The sequence below is a fragment of the Eimeria tenella genome, genomic scaffold, assembly GCF_000499545.2.
Source record: "Eimeria tenella Houghton genomic scaffold, Eth_scaff2, whole genome shotgun sequence".
Classification (NCBI taxonomy): domain Eukaryota; phylum Apicomplexa; class Conoidasida; order Eucoccidiorida; family Eimeriidae; genus Eimeria; species Eimeria tenella.
In genome coordinates, this window is record NW_013541843.1 from 591,114 (window position 1) to 614,465 (window position 23,352).

The 23,352-nt window shown below is 46.9% G+C and overlaps 5 protein-coding genes across 5 annotated transcripts; all 5 read left to right on the forward strand.

Annotated features, from left to right (window-relative positions):
- Positions 1–670: 670 nt before the first annotated feature.
- On the forward strand, positions 671–6,340 carry ETH_00029265 (uncharacterized protein; the record flags this gene model as incomplete). The annotated part of the gene is made up of 12 exons (XM_013374295.1): positions 671–904; positions 1,064–1,314; positions 1,451–1,547; positions 2,388–2,609; positions 3,096–3,445; positions 3,685–3,817; positions 4,027–4,239; positions 4,408–4,977; positions 5,006–5,230; positions 5,453–5,704; positions 5,830–6,066; positions 6,170–6,340. The coding sequence occupies 12 exons, from the start codon at positions 671–673 to the stop codon at positions 6,338–6,340; spliced, it is 2,955 nt and encodes a 984-aa protein (XP_013229749.1).
- A 5,589-nt stretch (positions 6,341–11,929) lies between these two features.
- ETH_00029270 (uncharacterized protein) lies at positions 11,930–13,336 on the forward strand (the record flags this gene model as incomplete). Its single annotated transcript, XM_013374296.1, has 2 exons — positions 11,930–12,711; positions 12,904–13,336. The coding sequence occupies 2 exons, from the start codon at positions 11,930–11,932 to the stop codon at positions 13,334–13,336; spliced, it is 1,215 nt and encodes a 404-aa protein (XP_013229750.1).
- Positions 13,337–13,526: 190 nt separating this feature from the next.
- On the forward strand, positions 13,527–17,138 carry ETH_00029275 (uncharacterized protein; the record flags this gene model as incomplete). Its single annotated transcript, XM_013374297.1, has 7 exons — positions 13,527–13,809; positions 14,587–14,796; positions 15,016–15,223; positions 15,502–15,792; positions 15,993–16,299; positions 16,434–16,610; positions 16,863–17,138. 7 exons carry the CDS (start codon positions 13,527–13,529, stop codon positions 17,136–17,138), a joined length of 1,752 nt encoding a protein of 583 aa, XP_013229751.1.
- Positions 17,139–17,795: 657 nt separating this feature from the next.
- On the forward strand, positions 17,796–22,085 carry ETH_00029280 (uncharacterized protein; the record flags this gene model as incomplete). The annotated part of the gene is made up of 9 exons (XM_013374298.1): positions 17,796–17,867; positions 18,012–18,701; positions 18,833–18,955; positions 19,157–19,369; positions 19,556–19,730; positions 20,064–20,298; positions 20,534–20,757; positions 20,924–21,109; positions 21,556–22,085. 9 exons carry the CDS (start codon positions 17,796–17,798, stop codon positions 22,083–22,085), a joined length of 2,448 nt encoding a protein of 815 aa, XP_013229752.1.
- Positions 22,086–22,271: 186 nt separating this feature from the next.
- Positions 22,272–23,250, forward strand: ETH_00029285 (uncharacterized protein; the record flags this gene model as incomplete). The annotated part of the gene is made up of 3 exons (XM_013374299.1): positions 22,272–22,414; positions 22,559–22,778; positions 22,939–23,250. 3 exons carry the CDS (start codon positions 22,272–22,274, stop codon positions 23,248–23,250), a joined length of 675 nt encoding a protein of 224 aa, XP_013229753.1.
- Between the last annotated feature and the right edge of the window lie 102 nt (positions 23,251–23,352).

Genomic DNA, 23,352 nt, shown 5'->3' on the forward strand with positions numbered 1-23,352 from the left:
CAACGCGGAAGTGGTGCTGAACCGCTATTCAGCTCATAACTCTGTAACAAATGAGCAGAAGTAACGGACGCTTAATCATAGGTGTGACTCAGAAACTATGGCTGCCTGCAGGCGGCAGCAGGAACTGGTTTCTGCTTCTGGAAAGTCTGCTTCCTTGGTTTGGCATCCTAGTTTGTGAGGTCTTACGCAAAGCTTTCTTGCTTCCTAGCCGCAAAAGAGATTTTCAAACCTTGCTTTTTCGTCAATTGAGGGAGTTATCGTTCTAGAATTAGGGGTGGCCTCGAAGGAACAAAGCGCCTAGCTCAGCTGAATCGAGGAACCCTAACGGTGAACGCGGTCCTTTCTCCAGCAGATTAAATATAGCACTCACTTCTCACTAACGTACTTTCATTATAGCTGCCTGGAAAAGAAAATTTGATCGAAGAAATGCCTGAGGGGCCATCGCAAATAGAGCAAAAACCATTCTAGAAGCGGTCAGTCTTAAATTGGTTCGAGGAGAAGTACTAAGAAACGCCAGTCTCCTCTTAATCTTGGTTTAATGCTGGAAAACGTGCATACCAGGCAATTGTTTTGGGGTTCTTTGGCCAAAATCCAAGCACAGGCTATTTACTGCTCATGCACGTGTGATTTATCCTACAAACGATCAAAATAGTACTCGAAGGCCTTCAGCATGAAGACTTTAGGAGGCGAAGGTTCTTTTGACTTCTCAAGCGTCAGGGAAAATGCTGTGGAAAATGAAGAACCTCAACGTTCATGTGGGCCAACGAAAATACTATCATTCAAGAACAAAACCCAACGTCTGAGCAAAACCGGCGTAAATACGTGCACAGCTTCTCGAGGCAAGGGCAATGCAGACTGTGGAAATTGTGCTGCACCGCAGGCGATGTCTCCTCAGAAGCTCACAGTAAGCCGATTTCAAAAAGGCGCAAAGTGAACCCCACACTACCAGCCCATACAATGACTGAAACTGCACACAAAATAATGATGCAAAGCGCAAAAGCTGGCTCTCCATTACTGCTGTGGAGGGTTCGTTTGTTTTCCTCTTCGGCGCTTTTTGCTTCAGCAGCTTCTTTCTCATGCGGGAGCTGACATGCTTGATGCACTTACATCAGCCAAAATATTCCGCCTCTTGCTGCCTTCGGTGCCTTCCCTGCAACCCCTTTTCCACAAGGTTGTAGCTGTGGCGGAGAGAGACGAGCTGTTCGGAGATTCAGCCATTCCAATCGGGTCGCCATTATTTGAGGCTCTTCCTCCAGCCGTATTTTTTGTCGGTTTCGAAGCTGCCAAAGTCTACCATGCTGCTTTCAAACTCAGGTTGGCTCCGTAAAACTTCAGCAAAAATGAAATGCGCGAAAATCAGCCTAGCGCTTGATGCAAAGTTAAACAACAAAGAGAAGACTCTATGAACATTTAGCGGCTCACGAGGGCTCTACTGAGTTGTTGCTCATAGGAACAAGGATCGCATTTCCCGTCGAGTGCTGGCAGTCACTCCAGACTCACTACACTTTTCAGTGACGGCAATGAAGGAAGAAAAGGCTTCTACAGCAGTAAGAAATTTCTAAAGGACTGCGTTTAATCCTTCCATAGCGCACGAATTCAGCGTAGCCACTTTCAAGCAAAATTTGTGTTCCCACTTGGGAACACAAATCTTGCTCAAAGTGGCTTCGCTGAATTCGTGGGCTATTTTTCGCGCCAAAAAGACAAACATCTTACGTTTTGGAACGCGCAGTTCCCGTTCTGAAATGAAAGAGATTGTGATGTTAAACGTCACGAAAGCTGATAAACACATGGAACAACAATCGCACTGGCAATCATAACGAAAAGATGCCATGCATTGAGAAGACTTCAGCTCTTGATTCCGTCCATGTTCAGATCAGCATTCATCCCTCATCCGTAGCTATATACACGTGAAAACAGCAGTCAAAGCACTTCATTGTCTTGTCAACCGCTGTGGCTGTTGAATTGGAGTTCAGGTAGCCCCAGGAATGAGTACTTACTTTCTGGTGAGCACAGATAGTAGAAGTGAACTAAGGAATTTTCAGAATTGCTAGAAAAGCCTGGAAAGACTCTATTTGCTAACAGGTATGCACAGCATGTGAAGGCCGTGCAGGTAACATTCCGCGCTGGTGATAAGAAAACGTATGCATGCGACTTACATCTCGAAACAGAGGTATATAAAGTCATCTTCCTACATTCAGCGTAAACGGCTGCATCCCGATAAACTTACCGGCTGCTGCATGTCAGTTCGGCTATGCACTGCCAGGTTTCGGAAGTCACGCCGAAACTTCAAGAGACAGAGCTTTGGAGAGATACAAACAAGCAATTTACCTGGCGCTTCACATTCAGTGTCACTAGATGCTCCCATAATCGTGTGCATTGTGACACAGCGGGAAACATTTCTAGTCCCACTGCGGGCCTTCCAAGGCTTGTGCTCCTTGAATATTCCACCCGTGGTTTCTTTGGAAACCGCAATTGTGGGGAAACGAAAGGAGAAAACGATGTTTCTGACCAACAATGGCAATGCAGACTCCAACGTAACACTACTAGTATCACCTCCATTCGAAGTTCAGCCCGGTTGCTTTCCAATCCCCATAGGCGGCTCACAACAGGTAAGCACCTTTTCCCAGAGTGTAATGCTAACCTAGAGCAGCCCAGTAGGCTACCTAGATGTGTTACATTAGAGCCACACCACTTGGGCGCCAGTCGTGGTGGGCACTTGGAGGAAATGCTCAACGCTAAAGCTGGTCGGAGCTATTCTTGGCATATGCGAGCCAAGCAACTTCATGGAGCACTGTCTTTAACCATCAATGTGATGCGACAATTGGTTTGAGCAGGTAGTTTTCTCAGTGAAATCATGTCGGTGCGGTACGTTTGACACGCCGTTGAAGATAAAATACGATGATGTAAGCTGAGGTGTTTTGCACACTCTTGATGCTGTTTGTGTGTTTCTGAGTGCAAACGGAGAGCCAATACACGGCTTTTGCCACACCGTGCTATGACGACAAGCCTTGTGGTATCTTAGCAGACGTGCAACCCCTTGAGTCGCTACCACTGTCGTACGAATGGTGTGCTCTACGAGCTGTACTGTCCCTTAGGGTCGCGAGGAAATGAAGCAGCTGGAATGCAAGGTGGTTGAGGGTGCTGTTACCCTTTCAATGTTCCTTCTTAAGTTTGGCACAACCTTTGTTAACCTGACCAGTGAAAGGTCTCTATGCATAGAAAACAATTCCAACGAGCACCTGCCTTTTCGGTGGTCGTTTGGGACTTCTGAAGAACGCCTGGAGGAATCTGACGAAATTTTTGAAACGGTGTCTTCCGGTTCGTTCGCAATAAAGCCGGCATCTGGGAGAGTTTGGGCTAACTCCACGCAGCACATTCGCGTTCAATTCACGCCAATCCAGGCGACAACTTACAACTCCACGGCTACCTTAAATATTATTGGGAGGTGACTTCTTGGATTGTTCTTTTTGCACTCCGTATCGTTTCGAGAAAATTAAGTGATATTACGTAGTATTAGGGCAGGTGCACTTGTAGTAGCTTGGGCAAATGTGCTTGAGAACCAACGTTTCCAGGTATAACGAATGAACACGAGGTATAACGAATGAGCAACAGGGTTACCTCAAGCAATGGTTATTTCATTGTGATTACTTACTGATTACAACGTGTCCTCGTGGTGGAACGCAGAGAAAAGAGTCTCAAACTACAGCTTTGTGGAACGGGCACAGGCCCTCAAGCCAAGTTCACGAAAGCGGAACTAGATTTTGGGGACGTTGTTGTGTATACAAACAAGACGCTTGACGTCGAGATCGTGAACACAGTAGGCCTGCTACTTTGAGGAATTTCTTGCTGCGGTCCAAAAACTACCAGCGTGGCGTGGCGACAAGTGCTAAAATGCTCTGAGATGCATAGGCCACGGACCCTGCATCAGCGTAACATGCCTTTGAGACAACCACTTCGTCTGAAGCATTTTTGTCTGGCTACAACTATAACAATGCACGTTTCAATGTCTAATTTTGCGTCTGGCAGGGAGACATTGCAGCAACATATTTGGTAAAGCCGCTCGTAGGCTTGTTCCCCGCGGGCACAGAAATTAATTTTATTCCTAGCGGCGGATGCATTTCCATCAACAAGGCTGAAAGAGTACAGATATCTCTCAAGCCAGCTTTTGTGGGTGAATTCGAAGTTGTTGTGCCATGGGCGATTGAGTCCTCTCCTGAAGACATCCTGCTAAAGCTGAAGGTAAACGTTGGTCGATAAGCAGGCCCGATTTGGATTAACCATACTGCTGACGCATATAACTAAGCTGCAGAGCTCCCATCACTGCACTTCTATTGCATGAGAATGCGATGGCTGTCACTATCTGAAGTGCGCGCGTGTACTATTTCAGCTCGGTCTATCTGGTTTCAGGGCAGAGCTATCCCTCCTCAGATTAACTGTGACGTTCCGTGTGTTGATTTTGGAATCATCCCCTTTGGGTTTGAAGAAGTGCGCTCTGTCGCCTTAGAAAACACCAGCGGTGCGACTCAAACGGTCAATGCAAAAGTGATCAAGAGAACCGATGATACATACTGTGATATCAAGATTAGCCCCGAGGTTCTGGCAATCCCAGCTGGGGCTCTTGGCAGTTTCAACGTCATCCTTTGTCCCTCCAAGGCCCAAACGTACTTAGAAGAGGTTGCCTTTGGTCTGCCTGGCTTAATTGAAGACTACTTCACACTGCCTCTTCGGGGCTCAAGCAAGACTCCACACGTTGCTCTGGAACCGGAAAGCTCCCTTGTACTAGAAGACGTTTTTATACACACAGCAGCGACGAAGTCGTTCACTATAAGAAATACTTCACGTCTTTCTGCCCAGTTTACTGTCACCTTGGAGGTTAGGCTTTACAACGTCGAAAAAGGTGTTACAAATCTATCTGGTCTGAATTCCAGTACCAGTTCAGGCGATACAAAGACAGGACGCCACTCGCGCAGTGAATTCGTAGGTATATTTTTGGTCTTTGCAACAGGGTGGAGAACACGTCAGCGCAAGGGCGTCGCCATCAAAGGGATTGGTTCCTCCCCTTTCGGAAGTCTCCGTTTTAATAATTTTCTACCCTACAGCGCCTGGTGACGTAAATTTCAACTGCTTGGTACACATAGCAGGGCTAGACACTCCATTCCAGTTGGGAGTGAACGCTTGCGCTTCTGGACCTAAGCTTAAAATTGAGCCCAAAGAGCTTCAATGGGGAAAGGTGAGGCATTGCAAGTTGAACGTGACCACTTCAGCTTCACACGCAATCCGTATGCTTTCTTGTACCGCCCACAACGTTCTTTGGTCTACAATGTCGAGATCCTAGCATCCCACCATCCAGAAGGATCAAATAAACAATGCTTTGGACGGCAGGTCAAAAGACCTTGTACATAGCGTCGGCTACATTTATATTTAAAGCTTTTCTGCGACATATTGCTGGCAGATTAAATGCCTTGAAGAAGTGATACAGCAAGTTGATGTGACTAATACCTCACCTATTCCAGCATCGATTCGTTGCTGCATTCGGAGCAAGCACGGCTACTTTACGGCAAAAAACCCCGAAATGACTTTGAATGGAGGGACGTCAGCGGCTATCCTCATTGGGGCAATGTTCCGTGAAGCAGTTGTTACCACCGGGCAATTGACGGTGTCTGCAGTTGATGGACAGAGCTTTATTGTGTACCTGAAAGGACAGGTATAAAATAGTTATGTTTCAACTCCGTATTCATTCCCCGAGTACTCAGAGGTTTTACACAGCGTCACTTTAAAGAAATTATAGCGTTCCAAGCATGTTGTATATGCATAATTTGGTGTATTCAGGCTGTCGGTTCGCCCGTCGTACTGGAGGACTTTGGGCCCTGCACTGATTTCCAACAGGTGTGCACTAGCAACGCCAAGCGCAAAACATTCAAAGTCTTTAATAGGGGCAGCCGCATGCGTCATATTCACTTTCTAGATGGATCAAGAAGCGCTTACTCTCGGCAGACCCCTGAATCACAGCGGAAATTCACGGTAGAGCCGAACGAGTTCCCCCTTGGCCCAGACAGCTCGATGGAGGTGAGGCATTTCCTCCCGGCGAAATTAAAATTGCGTATTAGGCGTCATCCTCACTGTATTTGCCCTTCATTTCAGGAGCTGCAATGTTCAAGTCTTGCTGCAGGTTGTAATTGAAGCCCTCAGCACATTTCCAGGTAGAGCTTCGCAAGTCATTATTTGCCAGGAGTCACTGGGTGCTGGGACCACACCTGTGCGCGTAGCCCGAACCCTCGCAACAGCAGACTTTTTCACGCCCAATCTTGTTGCGACGCCTTCTTCTTTATCGTTTAAGTGAGACACTGCAAGATGAAGCTTGCTGTGATAAAATGAAGGAGCCTCGAAAGTAGTCTAAATGCCATGTATTTTGTATTGTGCTAGTGGCTTACTCCGAGTCCTGAAGTTCCCCAGACTATGCCGCTGACGCTTTTTGTGTTGTCTACAAGGCACGTTTGGCGACTGGAAAATGAAACGGATATTCTTCGACAGTCGATCACCATAAGCAATAACTCTCCCATCCTTCTTCGATGCAAGGGGAAGGCAACACATCCGTTTGATGTAGAACCTAAAATGTTCTCATTAGGCCCGCAAGAATCATCGCAAGTGACTGTCTCCTTTGACACCTACCACAATGGCCGGCATTCATCCCGAACAAAGTGAGCTTTGACATAACACAGCAGTCGCATCGCTTAAGCACCTAACCAAGCCTTTGGCACCGTAGTTTCTGAGCAGCACTTTCCCCAGAAGCCATTGTTCTGCCTTGAAAGTAGTGATAAGAAGGATCAGGGCCTACAAAACATCGAGCCGACCTTGAAAAAAAATTTTCAGTGCACGCATTGGGGCGTGCGGTGGCTGTGAGCACAGGGGATCACTAGAAATTAGCTCCAAAGAACATCCACGAATAGACGTGGTGTCACTGGAGGCAGAGACAGAGTTTCCAAACATTGAGCTGGAGGAAAACGTGCTTGATTTCGGGTTTATTGTGAATGAGACAACAAAGAGAATTCCCCTACGCATGAGAAACACCAGTGGAGTACCGGTGACGTACAGCTGGTTCTTGACAGACGCTTACTCAATCGATGACCTCAAATGTACAGCAACACGTAGTTCAGCACGGTGCGCCGTGGGCTTCGGGCCGTGCACTTCCCTTTTGAAAATTCAGCAGTAGAAAAAGAAAGCAGTTGGAGGAAAACTGTGTCATTCCTGCAGGCGCTGAGAATAATGAACCCGTGGAATCAGAAGGCTCCTCTATCTCCATCCATAAAGTCTTCGATTTTGCACCTTTTACAGGAAGTATTGAGCCAGGTGCTTCTGAAACAGTTAATGTCCGATATTGGGGGCTACCTAATCACGAGGTCTCCGCTGTTGCCTTGTGCAGCGTGAGTCATGGACCTGAATACCCTGTGCGCCTCATAGGTACGCAACTTCAGGGCAGGCATTCAATTGAACCAGACTAATTTTGTAATGAAGGACATAGTGGATGCACCTGTTTAAAGTGTAGTGTCAGAATATTTGATAAATTAGGGCTTTGCCATTATTTACGTGCCTTGAGTGGTAGGCCGTGCCTCGTTTCCGCGCTTGAGGGTCAGCCAGACTGAATTCGATTTCGGCGAGGTGCCATACCTCAAACCGGTCACTGCAGAGGTAAATTTGATGAACGGCGGATACGTTGATCTTAGCTTTGCCGTTGACATGGGACGCGTTACCAGACCATGGAGCATTGAGGTACCGAAAAGAGAGGGGCTTATTAGGGCAAATGAAAAGATGAAGCTCGAAGTAAAATTTATTGCGGGCAAGTAGTACTGCTCGAGGGAATCCCATTAAAAGACTTTTTCCCTTCCTATCCATAAAACCTGTCACTGTGCTTTCGAATGACTCAGAAATCGATCGAATAACTGACCAGACCAGTATATGTGTGAAACTTTTTGCTTATGCGTTTCCCATTGCAGGAATACCAGATGAAGTTATCGAACAAGTCTTCGTGGAAGTCGATCACTGTGACCCTATTGCTGTCACGCTTCGCGCCAGAGGAACGTATCGATGCCTTTTAATGGGACTCCCTCGAGCACCTGATGATAGTGATTCCGACAAATTAGACCAGAGTAGGTGTTGATCCCTTTCAAAAAGTGCAGTCTGGGCGCTGAGTTGCTATATCGAAATACAGCGGTTCGTAGCATTCCTCCGTCCTAAAATTACCATCGCTCCGTTTATCTGCTCTCTCGCGATGTATGCATTTGAAGCAGATGCCTGTACTTCCGTCGAAATAGCGACGGCCTTGCCTACTTGGCAACAAGCGGCAGAGATTGATCGGCAGAGCCTCTGCAAAATAATGCTCGAGTATTACAACAGAGTACGCTGCCGAACGTCACTTGCTGGTTAGTTTTCACAGACTACTGATACTTCTCTGGGGAACGGCGGAAATTTTAGCTGCTTTTGAAAAAGTTCTGAAGGCATTGATTGTGCTGTGGTGCAAGGCTACGATGTCGACGTCCAGGTGTAACTCAGGGCAGTGTACTGTGGATTTGCTGGACATTCCCAGTACTGGGGAAAATGACAAGAGGACCGTTAAGCAGACTTCCAGCTCATCTTTATGTGTGAGGCTGGTAATTAGCTTGATACGCCAAATTATAATAATCAGTGCTGACTGGGTTGAATTACAACGTGCAAGCCTAATGCGCGTTCGTTAGCCCGCCTTCAAATGGATAACATAGCTGCAAGCCAGGTGAAGGAACCTTCTTAAGGAACATTTATTGTGATTCCACTCTCAGTCAGCAACGATTTCGAATTTTCGGCTTACGGGGGAGGAACGAGCTTTCGCTGCAACTCCTGGGAAATATGTGCTTGACTTTGGAAGCGTTGTCGTCGGCCAATCGAAAACAAGAGTAGTGCAGCTGCGCAATGCTTCTTCCCAGGCGTATGGAGTCAAGATTAATAAAAAGGTTGGAAAAGATGCTTAGGCTTGGTAGATGCACTTGTTCTGGCAGCAAACACGAAATCTGGCAGCCTGTCACAACAGCAAACATAATTGCTTTTCAACAATAAGACGCTTATCTTCTCTGCAATATGCGCCCTGTGCTTTTATATCTTATATTTATTGTATATTTGACTTCGTAACTTCCCTCTTTCTCTTCAGGATTTGTCTGGAACTGGGTTTTGTGTGGAGCCAGAAGTGATAAACCGTCTGCAACCCAAGGAGAAGACGACAATTACTGTCACAGCCAAGCGGGATAAAGAAGAAGATGCTAATGTCCCACTCACGGCCTTTGTTTCAGGAAACCTTAGCTACCAAATAATTCTTAAAGCCAAATTCGTTGTGCCCGACCTTTCCTTGTCGGCAGACACACTTGACTTTCAAAGCATCAAAAGGGGTGAGGCGCACAAGGCACAAAATAACTTCTCTGGTCCTGAGAAAAGAATTTGCAACAACTTTATTATCCTGCTGGCCACCCAATCAAGTTTCATGTTTCGAAAAACAGAAAGCTTGAGTAGATTGCAGTAGAGTAAGGAAGGTTACTCGCCAGGCCATAGTTTGTCACAGTTTCCGCCATAATTTGCGTCATGCGCATATGCCTACATGCTAACTCTTGGGACAAGATATAATCTGGGGAAGACTGCTTTAGGCAGTGACAGCGGTGTATTCTGCTATCGCGGTGACTCAGGATTCCGCAAAACAGTGACGTTGAGACTCCGCAATGAAAAAAGCGTGCCTGCTCAGTGGCGGTATCGGGACACGGTTGACAAGGGTGATAAGGCCCAACGTGAAGCTCTTAGGTGCTTCAGAGTTGAACCGAAACAGTCGGTTGTTGAACCAGGTGTGCCTGCATCTGAGCACGCCTTGAGAACTTTGATGTCATAAGTATGCGGCAAAATATTTTCCGATGCATGGCTCATGCTGCGTGAGTATCTGGAGAAAGCTTGAGCAACACCCTTTTATTTCCTCAATTCAAAAGATTCCATAGCAGCAGTTGCCTTCAGGTCAGTGGATTGACTTGAAGGTCCACTTTTCCCCAGAGAAAGCTGGCGACGAAGTCTGTGCTCGACTGATTTTCTGCATTGAGGACAACCCTAAATGGAAATGTGTAGTAGCAAGAGGGGCTCCGGCGCTTCCTTGCCTGGAATTCGTTCCTTCCCTTGTGGATTTTGGATACAGCCTCCCTATGCACACACTGCGGCAAGAAGTAATACTCCGAAATAACTCCGACGAGCCCTACGAGATATTTTCTCTGGAATTCGACGATTTGTACAGGCAAACAAATGCCTTGCTTCGCGAATTCGATGGTTTCGATGAGTCGGGGATCACCTTGTTGCCTGTCAGGTGCTATTCACGACAAGCAATGCATGCTTAATTAAGTATTACCCACACAAGGATATTTGGCATACTATCAATCTTTTGAGTGTGGCGGACTTATAACTGTAGTCTCCAGACAAAATACAGCTGTTCGGCTCGAAACGTCGACGGGACGTTCTTTCCCTGCTTTTCTTGATTTCACTTGCTGTGTAGCAATGTTATGGCCTCTTTCATCGTTCAGTCCAAGCGGGCTAATCCTGGGCTTTGCACAATAGCATAGGACTCTCCAATGCTCTGCAGGCTTTTCCGTATGAGCTCTTGTCTGCTTGCGTTCAGGCCTCCGGGAAAGCCCTGTTGGTCTAGAGTGCGCAGAGCTGCAATGAGAAAGGCTCTAAATGCCGCTACTAATAGAAGGGAATCAGATGGGACTCTGACAAAAATTGAAACCCCTAATAGCGCACGAGGTGGGCTCCAAGGTATCACAAGGGAACCTGAAACCGAACAAAGTCAACAGCTGGAAATAAGCAGCGACGAATCTGATTACGAAGCTCCTCAAGGGTTTCCTTATAGAGTTTTGCCGCCATGCAGGTGAGATTCACAGTCTTGTATCAAAATTTTGCCTGCCTAGCAAATCTAATGATTGGGCCTGCTCTAGAGATAAGTGGACAGACCATCAACGGGCAGGCCACTAGTTGCTTCTTCATGGCTTTAGGGATCAAAATGGAATTGGGATTGGAGAAAAAAGGTTCGAAAGATAACTAGGCGGATGTGAGTGCATGCTCAGGCAAAGTGCGATAATCTTGGGCCCAATCAGCAGTGGGAAGCGCCATGTTGCAGCGTACATTGGTGGTGAGATGAGGAAACAGTTAACCCTTGATGAATGCGTAGATTGGGCCTTATCTGCTGCCGGAAAGAAAAATAAGCTTCGAGGGGCTGGTGCAGAGAACGCGAGCGTTATTGAAGAGATGATTAAGCTTCTTGAAGTTCAGGAAGGCGATGGAGAAGCAACGGGCGGCAGAAGAAGTAGGGTGGCAGTTGCTTGCTGCGTTCCAACTGTTTACAATGTTTGCCACAGACAAACTGCGGCAAAATACTACTAGCAACATTCCACAAGGAACACCTACTAATTTAAAGTTTTCCAGCATCTTACGCGCAAGTAGAAAGGCCCTGAATGCAAAAAAAAATCTACTGTGTTATCCAGACAACAAGGCAAGGCCCGGAAAAGCCGACCGCCGCGCAGAAGGCACCAACCCAGGGCTTCCACTCCACTGTCTCACGGCAGCAGTAAAGCTTCGCGTAGCACAGCCTGACTGCTTTGCTGGGACAGTTTTTCGCGTTGAGCCAAGCTCGTATTGTCCGTCGATTGCAGATGGAGCAGTTTCCATTGCCAGAGGTCTTTCTAATGAAGACATTATGGTTGTTATTGTGAAGGTGAGGCTACAGCTATAAGGCTTGTCAAAAGCATGCAAGGTGTGGATATAAATTACTGATACGGGAATTTCATACCTGAAAGAGTAGTACTCCAGCTATTGACAGAACTGCGCCTTCTAACCGACCACTGTTTTCTTGCTTTGAATGTCACAGTTCGGACAGCCAGCAATGTCTCACCGCGAAGGCGAGTCAGCGCACAATTTAGTTGCAGATGGCGTGGCGTTTTACCGGGGACTTTTAATGAAACAGCTTCAGCGAGAACGTGAAATAATGGAGCAACTAGACTGTGGCCAAGGTTCAGCGTCTGCGTCAACGTCGGATTCCAGACGCAAACGACCGCCAAGTGCCTCAGAGGGGGAAAATTCTCAGTTGCCCTTACATGTTACGGACGAACTTACGGAGTCATTGAAGCAAGAGTACCACGTTCTTCAACAGTCGCGCCAGAGAATTGAAGCATACCTAAGCTCGACCAGAGCGGCACAATCATTTGTACAGGATCAGATCTCGGCTTACTCATCTGCAGAGAACGAAATGTTGAAAGAAGCCAAGAATGAAGTGGAAGAGTCCTCAGCTCCTGCCTCTTCTTGTAGTAATTCAAGAAGGGGCAGTCGCAAGTCGTCTTTAGGAGCACCATCTCGCGTTATCACATTCTCTTCGGGGTATGTGAGCTCAGCGCTACCCATTGAGTCGCTCCTTGGACAACTGCAGCTTCTCAGAGAGCCAATTATCCCAAATGAGCCGCCGATACCGGTTCCAGACATCCAGGAAGTCGTTCATTACCCTCCTCGCTCACTTGAAGTGGAACCCCCATCGAAGCTTCTGTTATTAACACCTCTCCCTTCTTCCGCGCAAGAAAAGTCTGAAGAAGATGAAGTGAGAAACAAGTCGAGGAGAGCAAGAGATTCAGGACAATCAACCAATGCTCGGTCAAAATCCAAGCAAGACAGAGGGTAAGAGCAGCAGCTAGTAAGCTTCTGCGCAGTTACAAGATAATGCCGTAAAACACCGATAATGTCTCTGTAGTACAGTATTACAACTATCATGCCGCAGGCATTCAAAATATTGGTGCTTTCCTGTCGCAAAATACTCACTGTCAAATGTCCTTGGAAGAGTCCTTAACATTGAGTGAATGAACTGTGCAGCGGAGAAGAAGATGGATTACTTGCACGATTGGCAGTGGAGCCAGGGTTCATGAAGGTAGCAAGGTGGATTTTGCAGCCTCAAAGCGAACAGAGGTTTCTCCTTAAGTGCTTTGTTGATGAAGAGGGAGAGTTTGCGTGCACTCTTCACTTTTCTGTAGTTGGCGACCCCGAAATATTTCGGCTTGAAACAAAGGCCACCTGTTCTGTACCGAGGCTTCTGAATTTTCCCGAAGGATTATTTGAGCGTAGTGTGCAAGAGAGGCCAGCTGATTGTGGTTTGAAGAAGACATACATAAGCGACGAGGTGAATATGCACTTCGGCCTGCTCAAAGAGATTTTGAGAATCACGCCTCCACCTAAATTTCAGCCAGCCCAGTCACTGCTGCAAGTGTTTGTGGCAAGACCGAATTTCTTGCACCATGGTGCTGAATGATAAATATACGCTAGGAACCGTGACAAGGTTTTTACAAACCTTTTGGGGAGCCTGTAGAGTGTTACGAATAGTTTTGAGGCTCTGTCCCGTAGCTTAACTTACGAAACGTGCTTGTAGTACCTTACACCACCCTTCGCGAGTTCTTAAAAAATGAACCGTTGCACCTCCATAAGGCTTGCAAGAAGAATAGATGGGGCAGGCAATAGCAGACTCTAAAAAGTGCTTGGCATCACCTTGTATGAGAACTCGATTTACGACACAGGGCGTCTTTGATTGGGGGGAGCTTCTCTCTGGGCGTTCGACAGCAAATGTCAAGTCTCTGTACTCCAAGGTGATTCCGGCTGAAGAAATAAACATTATGCAAATACCCCCAGAGCTTTTGGACTTCATGACCTCACTTACATTGAAGAACGGGTCGCCGTTCACAACTACCGTGAAGGGGAGCTTTGCTGGAGGAACTAACACAGATGGAGGTGAGGTGATTAGAAAACTTTCACATAAATTATTTCAATTTCATTCGTGCGAGCTCTAAATAGATGTCAAAATACGCTGCTTGAATAGGTGATCGCAATGTGTGCGTGCCTCGTCAGAAAGATTGAACGTTCCTGTAAGCTCCCGCAAAATACCTACCAATATATAAGAGTTTTAATAAGTAACAAGGGTGCTGTTATTCAGTTGAGGCGATGAGGAGTCGTAGGCCTCCCAAAGGTCAAGCAGGCGATCTTGCTTTTTCATTATTTCCTTCTGAAGTAACGCTCCCACCTAATGGAACAGCATGCATGCACCTGTGGTGTCTACCCAAGTACGAAGGCGAGGTTGCAGACAAGCTAATCTTGAGCGTATCAGACAATCACCAGCCGCTTGAGGTAAAGCTTTTGTCTCGCTGCATAGCCCCTAAAATATGCTTGCAAACAGACAGCGTCGCGTTCGGAAGAATACTCGCGGGCCACACTGCAAAGCGGTTAGTCGTTTGGCGAAAACAACAGCACATTAGCATTCTTTGGCAAAATGCTACTAGCCCGAACGCCCTCTTCTTGTTTCCCGTGACTTATGAACAAGCCACTAACAGTTCATTTGTGAGGGCTTATAAATATTATCCAGACTACAAAATTCATGAATCCTTGAAGCCTATCCAAGATTTGCGGCGACGTACTTGAAAGCAGGCTTCTCGTCATGAGAAAGATTGGCTGTCTTTTTGAATTTTAATACGCTCAGGAGGATCTTAATTGAGAACCCGACTGGTTTTGCAGTGCGATGGAGCTTTTCTATTCAAGAAATACCAATAAAGTGCTTTTCGTTTGACCCGGAGCAAGGGGGTACATTGGAACCATATTCCAGCCAGCCGCTTGATATTTCCTACGAAGCCTCTCTGAAGGCTTCTACTGCGCAGTGCCGTCTCACTTTTAAGTGTAGTGATGCTGAAGGAATAGCCAACAGCTCTGAAGTGAAGTTCTTGGCAAGTGAGCAGCAACTACATCAGACAGCAAAGCCTTTTTTCAGCTTAACCGGTCTCATGGCATTGCTCTGGGCTGTTCTTTCCATTGTGTCAATACTCATTACTTAGTGATCAGCAACAAGTCAAGTTGACCTCATTGCACTACCGTTTGAAACTAGGAAGTTGCGCAAGGGAATATACCGGCAGTTTTCAAACGGGAACCACGTTGCTTCTAATGCTACAGCACTGCAAGCTTTTAAAACTCATGACACTGTGATAATCTTTGTGTTTCCTCGAATAGTTTCGGCAGAACCATTTTGCATCGATGCGGGAATCGAGCTGCCATCAAAAACGCGTATTCTCGATTTCGGTAAGGTGCAAGCGTACCAAGAAGCTGAGATACCCTACACTATCTTCAACAGGGGGAAATACAGCATCCGCTTTGATGTCAGGTAAGACTGCTTACATGAATGTGGCGAAAAACTTTCACTCACCATCCCTTTTCCCCACATGAACTCCCAACAGAAACACCGGCCACTATACACTTCAGTCAGTATTCGGCGATTTCGAGACGTTCCTGCTAAGAGAGTTGCTTCCTTGTGTTCTGCCTGTGCACCACAAGAAACTATGACTGGACATACTTGGATTTCAACACGTTCCTTATAGCTTGCTGCTCGCTCAAATATAGAGAGTCGCTCAATCTATTCTCAACCTTTTTGTGTGATCTCAGCGTGAGCAGCCCAACGCTTCGAAGCTTGCTGACGTTAAGTCCCCAGCGAGGGGACATCAGGCCAGGGGAACAACGAACGTGTGTTGCACGCCTTAGCTGCCCTCACGAAGTTGAGCTCACAGGCACAGAAGAACTTGCAGTCAGTATCCAAGATAGTGACTCTGGCTGGCAGCTAGAGCCGCCAATCCAGCCACTTCAAGTCATGGCGCTAGTAGCGTTCAACGAAATATCATTATCTCCCCCTCGGGGCCTCAATTTTGGCCCAGTGGAAAGCGGAAAAACAAGCGCATTGTAAGCCGTATATTTAAACCTGAAATTCTTAAATTTAAGATTGGATAGAAGCTGTAGAAAAAGACTTTTTCTGGTCTGGCGGTATCTGGCAGTACATGCGGGGAGCGTTTTGTCACAGAAGAAGAACCTAACTTGAGGACAACGCTCTTTTAGTGTTTGAGATAGCCAGAGACAAGCTATTTCGCTCACTGTGTTTCCAGGCCTGTCGTGCTGGAGAACAAGGGTCGTTTTACATTCGAGTGGTTCCTGGCTAACCAGGACTGCATTTTCACTGCTCCCGAAGAACCAACACGTGGAGCTGAAGCCGTTCAAAAGGGAGAGAAACCAAAACAGGGGAAGCCGCAAAAGTCTCAAGGAAAGACTCCAGAAAAGTTTCCTGGGGCAACATTTGGGCCATTTAGGGTAGTCCCCGTTCGCGGCCAACTGGAACCTGGGACAAAGGCGCTTATCCAAGTCGAATACAATGCACAAGGAGATGAATCACACTTGCTCAATCTGGCATTGTTAGTAAGACTTACAGGCATCATACAAATAGTGCGTGTGTAGTGTTTTTGCTTCAAGGCGCAGCTTAGTATGCCTCTCATCTTATTCTTTAAGTCCATGATAGTCTCAAAAATTCGATATGGTGTGCACCTGCTCAGGTCAATGGTGTGAAGGTCGATCAAGGTGGCAATGTCTCTGTTAGCTCTATTGGACCTATCGCTGCATTTTTTGCTGATCCGTTTTCACCAATAGATTTTGACGCCTACGGTCCCATCAAGCCAGCCGCAACTTACTTCATTCAAGGCCAAAGCAGCATTCCAAGCATAAGTCTCGAAGTGAGTTAGAGCCAAACGAAGACAGAACTCATGACTGCGCAGATGATCTGTAAAGCTAACGCATCGTAGCCTATATTGCTAGAAAAGTGCCGAAATGATCAATCTTGAGCGGTTCCAAACCGTTTTTAAAGGTTTGTGATGCTTTCAAGCAAAGAATCCGTATGCCAGCAAGAGTAGTTACTGACAAAAAAGAAGCCTATCAAGTGCAGATTTTTACCACCACATAGATTTTGCTGTAACTGTTGTGTGCAGCCAGAGCAGCTCTTCCACGAACAGGAAGTAGTATCTACGATGGATGAGGCATATGCAATCTGGAAGAAACGCAGCGGAACAATTTTCGTGGAAGAAGAGAACAGTCTGTGTTTTGGACCGGTCATTTGCGGCCTGCCAGGATCAACTTCAGGCGTTGTTGAAGCGATACGGATAGACAATCCACAACTTATTCCTGCAGAAATAGTATTTGAAATTAAACAGGCCGCTAAAGGGCTTCATGAGAAAAATGCAAGTAGAACGTTCTCCAGAAGCTGACAAGGGTTCAAGTTGCTGCTGAGGAGTCCGCAGATCCTTTCCTTCTCCAGGGGCGTAGATATTCGGCACCCCCCAAAACATTTTTCTAGTGATTTTGCTTGCTCTTTGTGCAGCAAGTGACGTTGGACGACTGCCCATTTGACGTGGAACCAAAGCGTATAATTGTTGCTCCTCATGATTATGCATATGTGATGCTATCTTTCAAGCCAACAGCCTTGCAGCAGTACAGCTGCTGCTTGCGAATCGCGGTCGAAAAGTCTGCGAACTCGCTCTCTGGGCAGGCCCAGTTCGATCTACGTGGCGAAGGAACTCTCCCAAGTATAACATTCTCCTTTCCAGCTTCTGTTGCTCAAAGGGACGCGAGTACGTTAATTCGCCGTTGACACATCACGACGTGTTCTTGACAGCAGCAAGTGCAAGGACGTGGCAGTTGTCTTCAGAGTACAGACATGTGAACCAAGCTATTCGCTGTCAGTTCACCAGAACCAGAGGGTGTGTTGTGTCAATTCAGAGCCAAAGAGCCACCTGCCACACTTTGATTTCGGGCGGGTCGCTGTTCACCGGACCGTGGCAATTCCTGTTCTATTCAAGAATGAAGGAGTAGTTCCCGCAACAGCCCGGCTGCTGCTTCCAAAATGTGACTTCGTCGATTTCACCATGCCCCACTCACTCACTCTGATGCCAAAAGAAGAGCGTACCTTTTCTGTGGGTCCAGCGCACCCCAGCCGTGTGAACTGATAGCCGCGCTTTATATTACACTTCTTCACTTCTCCAGCACAGAGTAATGTATCAAGGACAGTGCACTGCCTACGCTCGCTTGTAAAGCTTTTGTTCCCGTTATTGCCAAGATTTTGAGCTCCTTTACTGTCTCAGCTAGCTTACCGGCCGCAAACGCCAGGAGACTGGGAATACAAATTTCGCATCTCGACTTATGCCAACCCTTTTGAAAATGTGGACATTCACCTCAAAGGTGCAGCTTTTACAGAAGAGCTTATTTGGTCTGCAGTACCTCCGCCCAACCAAGGTGACCCGAATACTAATGATGGTGAACTCCTTGATGGAAATCATCTCATGCTCAAGGAAGTCCCACTCGGAGAGACAGCTGCACAAATTCTTTCGCTTCGAAACTTGTCAACACAGGCCATCTCATTCGAGCTAAACGCTGAGTCTTTGGGTCAACTAAAAGACGTATTAGTCCTGGCACCAGCAATAGGGACGCTCGCTCCAAACGAAGCATGCGACGTCTCTATTGCATTCAGAACTGAAGAGGCTCTCAGTGTTTCTCGCCACGCGATCACCTTTTCAACTTCATATGCGCAGTGTCTCCAAAGTAGTATGACCGCACCAAAGCCTGCTCCAAAAGCTAAGGGGAAGGGCAAGAGCAAGCAAAGCGAAGCTAGAATAGACGGGGCAACTGTAGGGAAAGAAGACCCAGCGCACCCGGAGGAACTACTACTTTACATATCAGCCGCAAGCGATTTTCGACAATGCGAACTGAGCGTCTCACGGATTGACTTCGAAGATACAAGCCTGTTAAAATCGCGCGTATTCTTTTTTATGGTGGTGCGTGGAATTGACTTGAATGCTCTCCAAACCGTAAAGCTCATTTTTGCGCTGAATACCAGCGTTTTGTAAATACTGTACGTCTGTGTAAAACACATAATGTAAAAACTTGTGGTGCATTTTGGGCGCAGAACAATACCTCTGCGGTGTCTTTACCATATGAACTTTTTTTCGAGCGGGACAGTCAACGTGATGATCCTTGCTTTTATAAATTAGCACCTTCTCGCGGCTGTATTCCTGGTGGGGGTCAGCAGGTGAGATCTTTGTCGGTGTACCGGCAAGTGAAGAATGTGGGGCACAATTGCAAGTGCTAGTGAACGATCATGGAGATCACTTTTGTGGCAATGCACACTTTTGCCTGATGGCACTTTAGTACTAGAGCTACCAAGAGTAGGCTGTATGATGCTGGAAGGCAAGCCAGGAAACTACAAGAGAATTTCCTTCTCTCTTCGCAGCAAGTGCAAATAACATTCTCTCCCAAAGATATAACGGATTTCAGCAGGAACCTCGTCTGCGAATTCCCGAACTTTCTCCACGGATCATCTCGTGTTTCGGTGCCAGTTTACGCCACTGCTATTCGACCGATTTGTCATATAGAAATACCGCCAACGGACTACTTTGAACGCCGCCCACAGAACGCTACTCTTGCACTCGACGATAATGTAGCGGTGAGTGCCTCATCAGGAATCCTACAGAGTTCGCAGCAATGTTTTGCTTCAACGAGTACTGGTGTAAAGGCTTTTGGTCATTGAAGGGGAAAAGTGGAAATGTAGCATAATATCGCTTTACACACAATGCGTGAACTGAGTAATGCGTCTCTCTGATTACGCAAATGCACGTCTGGGCGGTTACAGGTTGTTGAGATTGAGGGCATCGGAGTTGGTGTACGACATATACGCCGCATATACGTGCACAACCCAACGGCCAACGATGTTGACTTTGAGTGCGAACCAGCACATAGCCCTGATCAAATCGCAGCAACTCCTAGGGCCGAGGATTCGCCAATGCAGCCAATGCAGCCTTTCAAATGTATGACGCGCCGCGGCCGTATTCTCGCTGGTCGAAAGACCGAACTCATCTTTGAATACAGCGCCACACAACCTGGTGTGAGCGAAAGACTCTGGGCATTCTCAATACCTTGTATGTAAACAGTAAGGGTCTAAAAAGCGATATAAACCTACTAGCTTCCCGCTTTATACTAACAAGAATCCAATTACGAGCTCTGTAAGAACGTAAAAGGCGCTTCTGTTAAGCGGAGCACATCGTGATGAATTAGTGGACCAAACGGGGCATGGAAATCGAAACAGCCTGAGTGGTAGCTTTTCAGTGGTTTCTTGGATGGATTGTGCTGCGGGCGCTCAGCAAGGCAACTGGTACAGATGCTGCTACTGGTTGGGAGGACTACAGAGCCACGCGTTGCATTCGAAGTATCTCGAATAATCTTTCCGCCTACGATGACTGGGAGGCTTGTTCAAGAAACAATCATTCTGCGCAACCAAGAATCCATTCCGATAACTTTCCAATTTGATCGGTGGGCGGCACATCCTTGTAAAGGAAGCTTTCACTACACTACAGGGCTTTCCATGACATCTGAGGGGTTCGGCAAACAGTTTGTCTGAGCACGTAATAGGTCCAATAAAATAAAAAATTTGGTTTGAGAAAACCACTAAATTTAATTATTGCTGCCTGGACAGACGTGCTTTTCGGGGAACTCGCCTTTATTTAACTACATTTTTCTCCACCACTTGCTTAGCCTAGTTTACAAGCTTCCTTCGCCCCACCTGAGAGACAACGGCGTTGATTCGTTCGGCCTTTGCTGTATCCCGTTTTAGCGCTCACCTAAAGGACACTGGATCGGAGCTGAAAATAATGCCACTTAGTGGTAGTGTGGGTCCGGAAAGTTCCACCGTGATTAAGGTGCAGCTGTGCTTCACGGAGCAAAAGAACATAAGCGTCAGCATTCCTTGCAGGATCGCACAAAAGTTTAGAACACTTAGGCTAGATATTAAGGGGGAAGGATACTGCCTCGTCCCCTTCGTGAAGCTCGTCGATAAGGGTGAGCTCCGGGCACGTCACTAACAACGGTCGCAGACGTTCTTTTCTTTGCAATATCAGTCGTTCTTCACGCCCCAAAGTTGTTTGGTCTCCTGTCTTTGTACTGCTCCCAGCAAAGCATGAAAATCAGGCACGAAGAAAACCTGTGCTCTTGTCTGTGTACTCAGAGGCCGAACGACCCCTGCAGGGGACTTCAGAGCGTTTCGACTTCGGGTGTGTACTAGCGGGGCAAACTAAACAGGTCATCTTGCGGATAGGCAACAACGGAAAGTATGACTTTAGCTTCAAGTGGATAACAAAAGACCAGAAAAAAGGCGACAGTCCCAGGCGTATTACGATCCAGCCAGCTGCAGGTAAGCAGCCAGACGGGCTTCATCACAAAGTGCTTGCTTGACTCATTCCCAGATGTGCGACTCTAGCAAAGTAAGTAACAATGCTCATTAACAAATTTAGTCAGCGTCGCGACCTCTCACCAAGCCTCATAAAGACACCTTCAGATAGCCTTTTGTACCTTTCTCACATCAGATGCAACATTTTCCGTTCATGGTATGACAAAATAGAAAGGTTCAGCTCACAACATGCCACCCCAGCACTGCTCTAAGCGTTCACATGCCTTCACAAAGCTATAAAATGGTGCATTTACAATCCTTTCAACTAGTGCCCATTCAAATGTGTGCTTGCACTCCGTTTGGAAGCGAGATTTTGCACGCCAGCCTAAAATGTTTTTGTTGCAGTCTACTTGCCAGAACCACTGCATCCCGTTGTGTGTTCAAGCTGTATTGCCGTGCCTTTATGTCAGGGTTTGTCCAGAAGGGACAAGTGTTTGATTGCACAGCTACCTTCATCCCGGACGCATCAACTACACTGCAGTCTTTGCAAGCAATATGCGATGTCCAGGGGAAAACAATCTGTAGCCTACTGCTAGTTGGCTCTAGTACAGTCCCCAAGGTTTCCTTTTCATTCACAACACACGATTTTGGAATACTGTTCACACCGGATACAATGGATGCGCATTTTGACGCCATGCCCCTTGCACCGCGGATATCGTCTAGAGCTGTTCTGAAGATAACGAACACAGATGCCCATCACGAATGCTCCATCTCATCCTCGTTCTCGCCGACGCCAATCTTTGACTTTAAACCAGTACAATTTCGTTTGTCCCCTGAAGAGGTTATAGAAGTCCCAATTACTTTCAGCCCTCGAGAAGCGAAGTTGTACCAGGCTAAAATCCCATTCTTCGTCAACGACCAGCCCGCTGCCATGATACAAGTCTTCGGAAGGGGTACTTCCATCAGGTGTGAATCTCCATTTACGATTGTGCTACTGTAAAATTAACCCTGACAAAAGATCCTAAAGATCCTGACATATCCGATTCTGCCATGAAACTGCACCATCCTGAACAGGAGGTGCGGACCCTCTATTCAAAAGGAAATTCGTGCGTTATCTTCCTGCCACCCATAGTCACGGAGTACTCATCTGCTTAGTCCAAGACCAATATGCTCATCTTCTGGCAGGATGGAAGCACAAGGCACGGACAACGGCGTCGTTAAGCTTCAACCAGTGCTGCGCGGAAAAGGCTCACGCCAAGTCATCCGCATCATCAACCATTCTAAGAAGCCACTATCTTTCTATTTAAAGAGCCCAGATGGACAGCTCAGGTCTTTGAGCTAATTACGGCTGACACAAAGTCTAAGTTGTCGCATTGCGGCATAATGTAGCTCTGCAAGGGTTCCTCTGTGACTTTCGGTTCATTAAAAGCTTCCTTTGATTCCTTGTGTCATTCCCTTTGTGTGCATTCTCAGTGCAAATGGTGTCAGCTGGAGACCTCACTCTTCACCTTCATCGATGATTAAATTGCTCCCAAAGCAAAGCATTTCGGCTGAAATTCTGTTTCGACCCACTGCAGCATGCAAAGAGTTCCAGTTACCTTTGGTCGCAGATTGCCAAATTGAAAGCGTTCATGGTCCCCAGACAGTCCCGGTTTTCCTGTGCAAGATATCTGGAAAGTGTTTCGAAGCAGAGGTGAAAATTGATGATCTAGTGAAATGGAGATAGTCGAGTGCATGACCGATGTGCATTTGCAGTGCTCACACAAATCTTCCTACATCAGAGGAACTGTCAGCAGAAAAGGGTGCGGGTGATATATTTCCTCTATTGCATTCTGTGTGTGCCGTTACTTCAGCTTCGACTTCGACCCCCTTCTGTCGCTTTTGGACAAGTTGTTGTTGGCTCTTGGGTATCTCGAGATGTGCTCCTATCCAACATTGGGGAGTTGCCAATGACATTCCGTTTCTCAAACTTGGATGCATATCTAGGATTGATAACTATTAGCCCATCCCAAGGGACGTTACAGCCGCAGGCCGACCTTCCCGTGACAGTCACGTTCCGTCCTACGAAGGTAATCAGCCAAGCACTACACAAAGCGAGAGCGGTAGACAGGAAAAACAGCATTGGCCAATTGCCTGACCCATTTGCTCAGGCCGTAACTAGATGAAGGAACCCTGCTCCGAATTTGCCAAAGTTGTCTGAATGTTCGCGCTTCATGTGGAGTGATGGCAATAAATATGACATGGCTTACTGCGTTACCACTGTCTGG